General features: G+C 37.0%; 1 protein-coding gene across 3 annotated transcripts in view; it reads left to right on the top strand.

Moving 5' to 3' along the window:
• Nucleotides 1–13525, top strand: part of TMEM131 (transmembrane protein 131) — a 244367-nt gene that overhangs the window by 181711 nt on the left and 49131 nt on the right. For all 3 annotated transcript variants that reach the window (XM_064371422.1, XM_064371423.1, XM_064371424.1), the window contains 10 exons: nt 2043–2151; nt 2957–3110; nt 3205–3375; nt 4562–4672; nt 4759–4893; nt 6054–6158; nt 7522–7608; nt 11831–11983; nt 12083–12158; nt 12339–12456. In XM_064371422.1, the coding sequence (XP_064227492.1) occupies nt 2043–2151; nt 2957–3110; nt 3205–3375; nt 4562–4672; nt 4759–4893; nt 6054–6158; nt 7522–7608; nt 11831–11983; nt 12083–12158; nt 12339–12456 (1219 nt within the window). The remainder of the gene's footprint in view (nt 1–2042; nt 2152–2956; nt 3111–3204; nt 3376–4561; nt 4673–4758; nt 4894–6053; nt 6159–7521; nt 7609–11830; nt 11984–12082; nt 12159–12338; nt 12457–13525) is intronic.

The raw sequence follows: 13525 nt of genomic DNA, 5'->3' as shown, positions 1-13525 counted from the left end.
GAGAGACCATTTGTGCCCACCAGTGTATCAGAAGGTACATTGTCTTCCCTTACAGAGGAGGAGGCGGCTAATGGTCATTCCTGACCTCTGAGAACTTTTAGGATCCACCTTTCACAGACTTGCCAGAAAGTTCTCCACATGCTCTGTGAGGGTGAAGAGCTACTCTTCTCTAGCTCCAGTATTGACCACCCAGTGAATGTTTCCCTTCTCAAGATAAACGTGATATCATTAGTGTTGGTTCTTCTGAGATCTTAGGCTCTAAGATAATTGTTTCTTAGAGAAATATATAAAATTAAATACAACAGCAAAAGGGAAAGCATCTTTAAGAGCAAATGCTACATTTAAGTGGATTTTTAATATCATGTGAAAACCCCCCACCATTCACCTCTCCCCCCACCATGCTAGATCCCCACACAAAATACCTCTGAGATTGCTGTGAAAATCAGTCAGGAAGTGTGTTTTATTTAACTTTTAACATTGTTAAAATGCACCTTACATATGTATTAACTCTGCAGTGTTCACTTATCAAACATCTTTCTCACCAAAAGTCATTCTTCATGATTTTCAACTGAATTTTCTTGAGATTTTTGTCCACTGTATTTCCTAAAATATAACATGATATAATGTCATGAAATGCTTAAATGTGGCCCTTGTAATCAGTCTTACATCAGAACAAATAATGAAAAATTGAAAGCACCAGAGATAGATAACTAGCAAACAGACAAATAAGAGACTGAACTGGGAATTTTTAAAATCTTAAGTCTGTGCCTGCACGTAGTCAAACACTAGATGTCATACCATTTCCTTGTTCTTTTTTGTCTTGAGATTGGATGACACAAATTTGCAGAATTCACATATGAATTTTTCACATAAATAGAAGTGTTCCTAAAGTCTTTCAAAGAGGATAAACATAAACAGCTTCTTTATTTGCTTTGAAAAGAACCATCTAATGGGTATCTAGATTGGACCCAACTGAATTAATTTCTGTAATTCAAGGTGGGATTTTTTTTTTTTTTTTTTTTTTTTTTGAGATTGAGCCCAGCCTGGAGTACAGTGGCACAATCTCGGCTCACTGCAGCCTCCGCCTCCCAGGCCCAAACAATTTTCCTGCCTCAGCCTCCTGAGTAGCTAAGATTACAGGCACGTGCCACCACACCTGGCTAATTTTTATATTTTTAGTAGAGATGGAGTTTCACCGTGTTGGCCAGGCTGGTCTCAAATTCCTCACCTCAGGTGATCCACCCACCTCAGCCTCCCAAAGTGCTGGGATTACAGGCCTGAGGCGCTGCACCCAGCCAGGATTATCTAAAACTGCTACAAAATCTAAAGATTTTACTTCATCTGTGAGGACAATTTAATATGATGGCAGGAGGGGATTTATCTCTTCTTATACCATGAGTTTCCTGGTTGGCTGATTTGAGAAATAAGAGCTCTTAATTCTTGGCTTTTCTTATACCATGCTACTTTATTAGTGATAGAGCAAGACTTTGGCCATACAAGAAATGTTACTTCTTACTCAGTTCAAGTATAAATCAGCAGGGCTAAGTGGGGGGTAATTCTGCCTCCAAGGGGATATCTGGCATTGTCAAGAGGCACTTTTTGTAGTCACAGCCACAGGGATGCTACTGTCATCTAGCAAGTAGCGTCTGGGTTGCTGCTAAACATCCTGCTGTACGCAAAACATCTCCTGCAGCAAAGAATTCATCTGGCCTGAAATGTTAACAGTGCCAAGGATGAGAAATTCTGCTGTAAGTAAAGCCAAAGCCTGTGGCTACAGCAAGCAGCTTAGATATGGTGTTTTGACTCCTGAACTGTGCTCATCAGCTAGGCTAATTCATTATCTGCATATCTTATTATAGGAAAAATAAAGCATTTTCCCCCCTTTTGTATGAAAAATGTGATGTTTCATTTAAAATACTATAAAAGTATTCTGTTGGCCAATCTGGAAGCTCAGCTTTTTTAAGATTTTGTCAATTTACATAAAGTCACTAATTCTCTTTGGTAGTAAAAGGTAACAGATTATTTTTTATGCTTCCTTTCAGCATCAAAGGCAAAAAAGCCATCTCAGTTTTCTGGGAAAATAACAGTTAAAGCAAAGGAAAAGAGTTATTCTAAACTTGAAATACCATATCAAGCAGAAGTTTTAGATGGGTGAGTTTCTTTTTAAAATAAGTTTTATAACTTTTTGCTAATCAGCAAATTATGTTTTCCTACTAAATGACCTGCAGAAATACTAGCCATGTTCCCATAAACTTGATGGAATTATATTTGAAAAGAACAGCCTCAACTAATAAAAGAGAAAAACCTCTTATATTTTGTGTATGTTTTACTTCCTTAGAAGAAAAGGTAAGTGGGATGATAGGATTGGGCTTAAATGAAGACTTAATGATTCAGTAATTGATTTTTTAGTAGTATTTAAATCATTTGAACCATTTTCTTTCTGTCATTTGTTTGTAATATGTAAGTGATTGTGGCCTGTTATTAAACTATTTTGGCACTTGAAACAAAATTCTTTATATTTCTTTATAAATTCATAAACATTTCTAGAATTACAAATTTTTATAAATGGAAAGTAACATGTTGTTCATTTTCAATTATACTTTAACCAATATAATACCCAACTTGACAAAGATTCATCTTAACAAAGCTCCTTGCAATTCAGTGGTAAACATGATTTTCTTCAAAGTAAAGTAAAGCTTTTTCTGTTGATACATTTTTTTATTCTAATTGTTTGATTCATATCATTCATTGGAGAATGGTTCATTAGATTAGATTTCAATATTTTACAAGCTAAATTTTGTTTTAAATTATGTAGTCAATCATGATGATATAGCTCTAATTCTTAAATACAGTTCCTAATGCTAAATGTAAATTATTACTCATAACAAACTTAGATTTTAAATTAAGACATGGAAATAAAAATGATTTATTTTGTTCTTCTTGTTTTTTTGAATAGTTATTTGGGATTTGATCACGCTGCAACATTATTTCACGTCCGAGACAGTCCTGCTGATCCTGTGGAAAGGCCAATTTACCTTACTAACACTTTCAGTTTTGCAATCCTCATTCACGATGTGTTGCTACCAGAAGAAGCCAAAACAATGTTTAAAGTATGTCCGGGAGCCCTTATACTTTTAATTTCCCCTGGTCTATCAACCAGGTGATACTGACACTTTGTTTTTTTCCTCTTCTTTCATTTCCCAGGTTCATAACTTCAGCAAACCAGTCTTAATTCTTCCTAACGAATCAGGATACATTTTTACGCTGCTTTTTATGCCTTCCACATCATCCATGCACATAGATAACAACATTTTACTTATTACCAATGCTTCTAAATTTCATTTACCTGTGCGGGTTTACACAGGCTTTTTAGATGTAAGTATATTATCTACCTTTAACATTTAAACTCCCTGCCCACCTTTAATGTTTCCAGATTTTATTAAGCAGTTGTGTTTCATACTCTTACGGTTTGCCATTATCTGTGCTCTGCAAATTTATCTAATTCTCCTAGTTAATTTTTACCTCTCCAGGTAACTAGTTTTTACCTTTTCCAGCAGCTCTGTCTTGTGATACAGTTGCCTTCTCTAGTTACAGTCTCTGCTTAGATCTTTTCCACATTCTGGTTTCTCTTGGATATGCTTTTAAACTATTGTAATAATGGGGAATCTAGAAAATAACTAAATGGAAGAAAAATGATAGGTAGGAATAAAAGAATACAAGGAAGGTAAAGAGGGTAATATGTAGGAAAGAGATACCTAAAACCAAGAAATATCAGGACAAAGAAGAGAACCAGATAGTAAAGTAGAAAATAAGGTAGTAAACACACAAGGTTAGAAGATATATATGACACAGAAGGAAACAATGAAGGTACTCCTGGTATAGAAAATAAGCAGGGGGAAGAAATCCGAACAAAGCTATCTTGAGAGTGATCAATGAAAGAAGCTTAAATAAGAGATAAAACTGTTAGGAAAGATAAAAAGAAAGCTAGGACATCTAGAAATGTAGCCCTTTAAGTAGTTGGCACTGATTAGAATTTTGGAGCTGGAGAGACCTTCAGTAATGTCTCACTCCTGCTTCAGTTATTTTGTTTCACTGATCATTGGTGATGCTTGCTGAGACCACATGCTTTTTGCCCAGTCACCTAGGGCTCCACTTAACCTCTGCTAGTACTTTAGTTTCCTGCCTCTTTCATGTGCCCTCAGAGGAGGAATAGCAGCTCAGCAGAAGCCATGGCTATTTTCATTTGGATTACTCAAAAGACTTTCATTATACAAATCCCTCAACTATGTCATATATATGTGTGGTTTTATGAATATATACGGAAAGCGTAGGAACTTTAATACACGCTTTTTGTTTTTTTGAGATGGGAGTCTCACTCTTTTGCCCAGGCTAGAGTGCAGTGGCATGATCTCTTGCCTCAGCCTCTTGAGTAGCTGGGATTACAGGTGCACACCACTATGCCCAGCTAATTTTGGGGGAACTTTAATACATCTTTAATAGAGGTAATATTGTTACATCAATGTGACTTTTTGTTTAATCTGGTTCTTTTATATCTTTCTAGTACTTTGTATTGCCCCCCAAAATAGAGGAACGTTTCATAGATTTTGGAGTACTGAGTGCTACAGAAGCAAGTAATATTTTATTTGCAATTATAAACAGCAATCCAATTGAGGTAAAAGCAATCTGTTTTTATTCTAAATCACATTTAAGGATTTTTTGCTTGCGTTGTGATAATAATTTTCGTATCTTTTTTTAAAGTTGGCTATAAAAAGTTGGCATATCATAGGAGATGGTTTATCAATAGAACTTGTAGCTGTGGAAAGAGGCAACAGAACTACAATAATTTCAAACCTGCCAGAGTTTGAAAAATCCTCTTTATCAGATCAATCATCGGTAAGTAAACTTTATTGTCTCCTTAAACTAAGATGGATGTCTAAACTGCAAATGGAAGACCCTTGCTATGTTACATATGTCACTGTTATTTTTATGCAGTTTATAATAGTGTTGGTTATTTGCTATTAGAAGGACCTTATAGGCAATATAATTCAACTCCCTATTTTTATGATGAAGGCACTGAAACCCAAAGGGATTAAATCCTGCCTTCTCATAAAAAGTTCCATAACACACAAATTTTAAATTATCTTTTTGTAACACATGTGTCATTACAGGAGAATTCCCATGGGTGCTAAACCAACCTGGTGTTCATTGAGTTTACGGGGAAAAAGAGATGGCCCTGAACATTGGTAGAAAATATTTTCAATTATACAGTAATATGTCTGGCCAGATACTGCCTCACTATCAGTGAGGCAAACTGTTCGATCACTGCGAGTCTGCCCACATATTTCTAACTGTCTAATAAACATGTTACAGTTGGTTGTAAGAGAGCACAAACAAGAGAAAACAAATATATTAGTTTCAGCCCTCACCACTACTGAAAGGGGAAATTGGAGTTTCTACCTACTGGGAAAAGAATTAGAATCACCTTCTGTGAGAAGGAGTATCAGATATCTCATCTGCAGGTTAGAATAGAACTTCTTGGGGCAGTTTCACAAAAGAAAAAGCAAATGTCCTTATATACAGAGAGTGCTGACAAATACATTTCCATGGAATGCCATAGGTCTGGTGTTTTGTTATACGCGGCCTCAGCTGCCCTGAAGATATGAATATTAACATTACAGAGCTTGAAGCAGAGCCAGCTGTGTATACATTAAAGGCTCCAATGTGCCTGAAAGGTTGGTGGAAGGCTGTGTCCCTCTGCTCCGGCCCCTTTGGCCATACAGGTTCATGGGTGAAGAGTGAGGAGCTTTATTAGCAAGAGGACCACACCCCTCCCTCTTCAGGAACCAGCTTTTTCAGTGGCCTATGGAACAAGTGTAGTAGAGAAATATCAAGGGATGGGCACTATTTTGAGATATTTGTACACAGTGGTAATTCAGTGTCATACTGGTATATGTTAGGATTTGGAAGTCATTTTGTCACTATAGCCTTCATTTCCATTTTAATAGGAAACTTCAACTAACAAGGCTAATGAATGATATTTCTACTATCTACAGGTTACGTTAGCTTCAGGCTATTTTGCAGTCTTCAGAGTCAAACTTACTGCAAAAAAATTAGAGGGGATTCACGATGGAGCCATCCAGATCACAACAGACTATGAGGTAAGGACTTTATTGTGGATTTGTGGCAGTGGAGTTTTTCTGAATAAGTCAGTTCTTTCTTGTTTTTATGAAAACGAAGAATTAAGTTTACTCATAAAGTTACAGTTTACTACTTTCATACCTTAAAAACTGAGCTTTTCCAATAATAGTTTATAGAAAATTGGTGTTCATAGACTCTTAGTTTTATGATAAAATCCAAACCTCCTAACCTAAAAAGCAACTTCAGAAAAATGCCTTTAGCACGTTTAGAATTGCTTTGTTAGAAACCTGCCTAAGCAGATGGTTATGTCATTGTACAGAGCCTGAGTGTTCTGAGTTAGATATCTCTGATTGTTCCTGCAATCATAAATAGCAGGCAGGGTCTAACATTTCTGAAAAGGAGGATAAAATCAGGAGATCATGTCTTAATTTGAGTGCTCACGTTTATATTTGCATAAGTCATTCAAAGTCAGGGGACTAAATGTTATTTAAGCTTTTAATTAAAATATTCTCTGTGGAGTTTATTATGCACGCAGTAAGATTTTGAATGGCTATATTTCTGCCAAACCTAAATGTTTTCAATTTCATATTTAAAAGCCCTTAGGGAAGTCAAGCACTGCTAAATTCAACAAGCTGCCACCTTTGCCCTCATAGATGTTTTCAGTATACACAAACAACTTCCACATGAAAAAAAAATGTAATTATGAAATAAACAGAATTGGCCATTTAATAATAAATGATTTGTTGAGAGTATGTCAGGTTACCTCCAAAAATGAGGAATTCATAGTTATCACTCACGACATAAATAAATACATTTCAGATTTAAGATAAATTTTTGTTAATATGGGTGAAAATAAGAATTAAGAAAAATATCCTAGAAAAGTAGCTTTGTGAGTTACTCACAGTTTGGTATGGGATTCTAACTCTAGAATGTTCAGTGCATTTTTTAAAATTAGGTTAATGTCTATTTCTATGTCAAAAAATAGAGCCCTATATAACTAGAAATGCCAGATTTTACATACGTTGTTTTAGGAGTACAATTTGACTTTCTTTTTTAAAATCTATTTTATAGATTATTGGTATTTTGAAATTCAAAAATATTTATATTTTCAAAAACCTGTCTTTAATTCCTTCCCCATTGTTTAGTCTTTTTTACATGTTTTCAGTGAATCACTGAGAAATCCGTGGAAATGTGTTATATTTCATTACCTTTTAATGAGTACATTGGACAGATTAAACAGTATCTATGGGTGATTTTAGTACTGGTTTAGATCTGGTTATTGTCAATACAAATCTCAAAATTAGGTTAACCCCAAAATACAATAAAGTAGTTGTCAAGAGCAGGCTGTCTTGAATACTTATTGTCATCTTCTTGACTCCACAGATCCTGACAATCCCTGTGAAGGCTGTGATTGCAGTAGGCTCACTGACCTGCTTCCCTAAGCACATTGTTCTTCCACCTTCCTTTCCAGTAAGACCATTAATACACAAATTTTTTTGTTGCTCATTTTTTGCCTTTCCCTTTAGCTCTGTGTTCCTAGACTTTTACAGTACAATTATTCTTTATTAGTCATATATTTTAAAGACAGTATACTTTAGACGATGTAAAGAGATACAGTCCTTTTCCTCAAAAAGTTTTCTATCTAGAAAGGGAAATGGACACACAATTCAGGGCTATAAAGCAGAATGTAGAAGTTGCCCTAGAGGAGTGAAAATAAGTGCTGTGAGGGAAATACACATCTCATTGATGCAGGGGCTGTGGGAGCCAGCTTAGAATTTCTTCTGTCAGAGATGGAGATGGGAATCCAGGGCCAGGGAGCAAGCTCAACAGGGATACAGAGTCAATAAAGTCTGAGGTGGGTTCAAGCAATAGTGAATTGTCCAGTTTGGCAAGAATGGAGAAAAGTTTTAAGAGAGAAAATGGAATATATGGAAAAAAAATTAAATGCACTTAAGTGCCTAAGAGTATGAAGTTTTTGAGCAGAGACTTAACATCATCAGAGCTGAGCTTTAAAGACTGGCTCTCTGCAGAAAGAAATAGAGGATACAGATGAAAGTGACAGTAGAGTGCCTGGAGGCCAACACACAGACTGGCCAGAGTCCACGTGAAAAGTGCCAGTGGGAGGTTTGAGCATATAGCTGTGGCAGAGGTAATAAAGTCCCTTCATACCTCCAAGCCTTTGTTGTTTCTCCACCTTGAATGCCCTTCCTCCTCTCCTCCCTTCAAAGAACTCCTGTGTGTCTTTAAAGATTCAATTCCATTGTCATCTCCTCTCTGAAGCTTTCTTGACTCCTCTTGACAGTACTGGTTGTTTCATGTGTAATCCTAGAATACTTTGAAATTACCCCTCTTGTTGCAAGCCTCATATTGTGCTATAAATATTTCCTTATAAGTTGGCCTCCTCAGTGAGAGTCTGAGATCCTTTAGGAAAGGGATAAGACACTTAGTACACAGTATGTACTAATAGCAGACACTTAGTACATAATGTATGGATGAAGGAACAAATGATGGAGAGGGAATGTAGGCAAGAGACATTGCAGGTGAATCATTTGAACTGTGCTTATATCCTAAAGAGGTCCTACAGACTGAAACAAGTATGGGGAGGGGGATAGATAGAGGAGGCAGGAATACGGCTTAGAGTTTGAGCCTGGGAACAAGGACAAAAGAAATGGGAAAACCAGGAGAAGACCCTGCCTTTTGCAAGAAGGTGATGCAGTCCATTCAGGAATACCAGGGCAAACGTAAAAGTGTCTCATATCCTAGTGGTGGGAGACAATAGTGGGTTTGAACACCACTTACCCAAAAATGAAATCCAAAATGTTCCTAAATCTGAAACATTTTGAGACCACAAGTGGAAAATTCTACACCTGACCTCATGTAACGGGTTTCAGTCAAAACTTTGCTTCATGCACAAAATTATTTTAATAAAATTACCTTCAGGCTATGCATATAAGATGTATATGAAACGTAAATGAATTTCATGTTTAGACTTGAATTCTGTCCCCAAGATATCCCATTATATATATGTAAATATTCCAAAATCAAAAAAAAAAAATGAAATCTAAAATACTTCTGGCCCCGAGTATTTTAAATAAGGGATACTCAACCTGTACCATAAAACCTAAATTCAACATTTAGCTTCTTAAAGATAGAAATTTTGGCCAGGTGCAGTGGATCACGCCTGTAATCCCAGCACTTTGGGAGGCCGAGGCAGACGGATCATGAGGTCAGGAGTTCGAGAGCAGCCTGACCAACATGGTGAAACCCCATGTCTACTAAAAATACAAATATTAGATGGGCCTGGTGGCGCATGCCTGTAATCCCAGCTACTCAGGAGACTGAAGCAGGAAAAATCACTTGAACCCGAGAAGCGGAGATTGCGATTAGCCAAGATTGGGCCACTGCACTCCAACCTTGGGTGACAGCAAGACTTCATCTCAAAAAAAAAAAAAAACAAACAAATTTTGAATTACTAGTTTCATCACATTTAAGTTTGGGTCTTAATTAAACCCTCATCTTCCTGTCATTCTACTTTGTACTGACTATACAAAATTCTTGACTTTGTTATTTATCCGAAAGAGCCATGTTTCTTCCTTCCTTTACCTTCTCAATCAGTGATGTCTTTAATCTCTCTGTAAATCCTGGGAGGGAATAGTTCAGTTGAGAAGACAGCAAGATGACACAGTGAAAAGGCCCGTGAGTGGAATAAGGGAGAAAGCATGTGTATAAAAACAAGACATTGGTCTTGATCCATTTGTGTTGCTATAAAGGAGTACCTGAGGCTGGGTGATTTATAAAGAAAAGAGTATATTTGGCTCACAGTTCTGGGGTTTGTACAGGAAGCATGGCCTTGGCATCTGCATTGGTGAGAGCCTCAGGCTGCTTCCACTCATGTTGGAAGGTGAAGAGGAGCTGGCATGTGCAAAGATTACATGGCAAGAGAGAGGAGAAGGAGATGCCAGGGTCTTTTTTAACAACCAGTGGTTGTGCACACTAATGGCATGAGAACTCCTTACCACGAGGTCAGAACACACCAAGCCATTCATGAGGGATCCACCCCCATGGCCCAAACGTCTTTCATAAGGCCCACCTCCAACACTGGGGATCACATTTCAGCATGAGACTTGGAGGGGTTGGTTTTGAACAGCTTCAGATTAAGCTTTCAGATTATTTTAAGTGTCTTACAGGACCAGATACTTGCTCGGAATTCTAAATTACCTCTATATTACCAAATCCTGTCAATCTCTTTATCCGATGGAGAATACTAGAGATGACTGGAAACAATATCCCAGAATACACATTTCACATAACTCGTAGCTTAATATTTGAATAGAATTGCGAGAGCAGCGTTTCTATCTGTGAGCTTTTTTGATCCCCCACACCCCTGAGAGACAAGACACAAGGGAAGTAGTTATTCCAAGTACACCAAGTGCCTTGACTGCCTTAGGGCTCCCGTCAGCGTCGCAGCTGCATGCCTGCCCTCTGCTGGCTGTCGGTTGTTTTAGCCTCACTGGGCTGTGTAAATGAAGAACACTGGCCTCAGCGTCACCGTCATTCCACCCTTTTTCCTGTGCACGCTCTTCACTTCCGTATTTTTTATTCCAAATGTTTAAAAAGTGGGTTTAATCATTTTAGAGACCTCTTCAAATAAGGAGGAATCTACAAAAATAAAATTTTGTATTCAGCCAAAAGAAAGATTGTAATATAATTCTTGAAGATTATATAAATCATTTAATTTTTTAATTTAAAATTTGGTACCCTGTCACAGAGAGAAGCTTGTGACTGGTAAGAGAAATTGCTGGTTATTTAACAGTTTGATCTGTTTGCTGGGTTTTTTGTTTGTTTGTTTGTTTTTAAAATGGAGTCTCGCTGTGTCACCTGGGCTGGAGTGCAGTGGCGCAATCTCAGCTCACTGCAGCCTTTGCTTCCCAGGTTCAAGTGATTCTCCTACCTAAGCCTTCGCAGTAGCTGGGATTACAGGTGTGTGCTACCACACCTGCTAATTTTTTGTGTGTATTTTTAGTAGGGACAAGGTTTCACCATGTTGGCCTGGCTGGTCTCGAACTCCTGGCCTCAACTGATCCGCCTGCATCAGCCTCCCAAAGTGCTAGGATTACAGGCATGAGCCACTGCGCGTGGCCCGTATGCTGTTTTAATAAGATACTTGACAACCTATCATTTTAAAAGATGTCTAATTTCTCTTTGGCACAAATGACATACATTTTTCTTAATGAAAAAACTTTTAAGGAAAAAAATGTGATTTTGTCCTGTTTGGCTTTAGATTTTATAATTCAGTTATTTCAGGGCATTCTTACCTTGATATAAACAAAACCCACTTACAAACTGAAAGTGGCCATTCTCTTTATTTAGAGCTATCTCTGTTTGTACTTTGTTGGCATCCTCAATATCTTAACATGAAAGTGTGAATGTTACGTCAATCGATTGTCAACAAGATTGCAAGATTTGTCCTCCTGATTTTTCTGTAACATGCCATAGTAAGGAAAAAAAGTTTCTTTTTTTGTGGGATTTTCTTGGCTGTTGATTACAGTTTAGAGATCATCAACTGATGGACATTCTAAAATAGCTTTTGGGCTTTGGTTTCCTAGAAATATGTTTGTCTACTCTAAAGTGTGTTATCTTAAGAAAATTTAACCATATACAAATGAGTTTGTTTTTTGCTTTCTTCCTTCAGGGGAAAATAGTTCATCAAAGTTTAAATATTATGAATTCCTTCTCACAGAAGGTAAAAATACAGCAAATACGATCTTTGTCAGAAGATGTGCGATTTTACTATAAACGATTACGGGGCAATAAGGAAGACTTGGAGCCAGGAAAAAAATCAAAGGTTTGAAGACGTTATATTTGAGAATTCCCATCGGTTAATATTTTGTTTTATGACCTTCTGTGGATTTGAAATTCATGATTCTCCTGTGCCTCTTTATAGATTGCAAACATTTATTTTGATCCTGGACTACAGTGTGGGGATCATTGCTATGCTGGCTTGCCTTTTCTATCCAAATGTAAGTGATCTTGCTGTTCTCCCACATGTTTTCACTGCCCCAAAAATATGTTTTTAATAAGAGGCTGCCACTTTGAAAGTACATTACCGTCTTTTGTTACTATAGAAATTATTTGAAGGAAAATTGACAGGTGGGTATAGATGCAGGTTAAATATGTCATAACATGTTTCCTTGTTTTAGCTGAACCCAAAGTGCAGCCTGGTGTAGCCATGCAGGAAGATATGTGGGATGCTGACTGGGATTTGCATCAAAGCCTCTTCAAGAGCTGGACAGGAATAAAGGAAAATTCAGGTCATAGGTGAGTGGTTTATGTTTATTTATTTTAGCCATCTTTACAAGTTTGAAACATATTGCTTTCTAAATTTTATTCTTATATTAGATTGTTTGGCTTTATAGCTAAGAAAAAATGCCTGATTTTCAGAAAGTTACTAGTGAGACATCTTAAATTGCCATTTTAACTATATGTTGCTTGGAAATACACATACTGTCATTTTTCTCTTTTCTCCAGTGCTTTAGATACTTCTTATACTCCAAGAAAATATTTGAAGTTGTCCTTATGTAGGATGACTACAGTATTCACCTTAGACTCATCTATTTGCATAGGAAAGAAAGTTTTTACCTACCACTGACCTCTGTTAAAGGCAAGGAAAACATTTTCTAGGTTTACACCCACCTAGACACTTGGTGCAAGATCGAGTGTTTGTTTGCTTATTGTGAAAACAATGCCTCCTTCCTTTCTAAGTGCTGAGTTGTTAGGGAGCTCACAGGGCAGGCTCCACAATGTTTCTTTGGCAGGTAGGAAATGTACTTCTAATGACAAATCAATACTACACCTGGATTCCAAAACAAAAATGTATTGATTTAGTAGTATAGAAATCTAGTCTTTTCGTGTACTTCAGAAAGGAATTTGACTAAAATAATGACAGTATGGCAGTTGATAGAAACTGCTCTCCTCAAGCGGTTAATTTGAAATATACTTGTTGGCATCAAGATATTCCCATTTAAGAGTACTGTAAATTCTTAAGCCATTCATAATTGAATTGGAGGGTTTGTTTATCTGAACTCTGCTATGAAAAATTTTCTTAAGGCAAAAGAAAGTTGAGTGTTTGCTTTAAGATGGTTAAAATGAATACAGAAGAGACTTCCCGTAATGGACTTGTTGAGAGAACACTAATTAAAACTCTCCTTTGTACCCTGTATTTCCACAGTGTACATTATAAAGGACAAGCAAGCCTCAAATGTTAATGTCCAATTATGAACACATAACTTACAGTGCTGCCTTAGAGTCAGCTGCTAAGGAACCTCTTCACCTCCTATCCACAAAAAGCCTGCCTTCCTCCCTGTGTCCCCAGCACCCCATTGCTAAG

Source organism: Aotus nancymaae, unplaced genomic scaffold (genome assembly GCF_030222135.1).
Source record: "Aotus nancymaae isolate 86718 unplaced genomic scaffold, 86718_ANA_hifiasm-v0.15.2.pri h1tg000131l, whole genome shotgun sequence".
NCBI lineage: Eukaryota > Metazoa > Chordata > Mammalia > Primates > Aotidae > Aotus > Aotus nancymaae.
The sequence above is the reverse complement of the archived record's forward strand: the minus strand, read 5'-3'. Positions and strand labels throughout refer to the sequence as shown.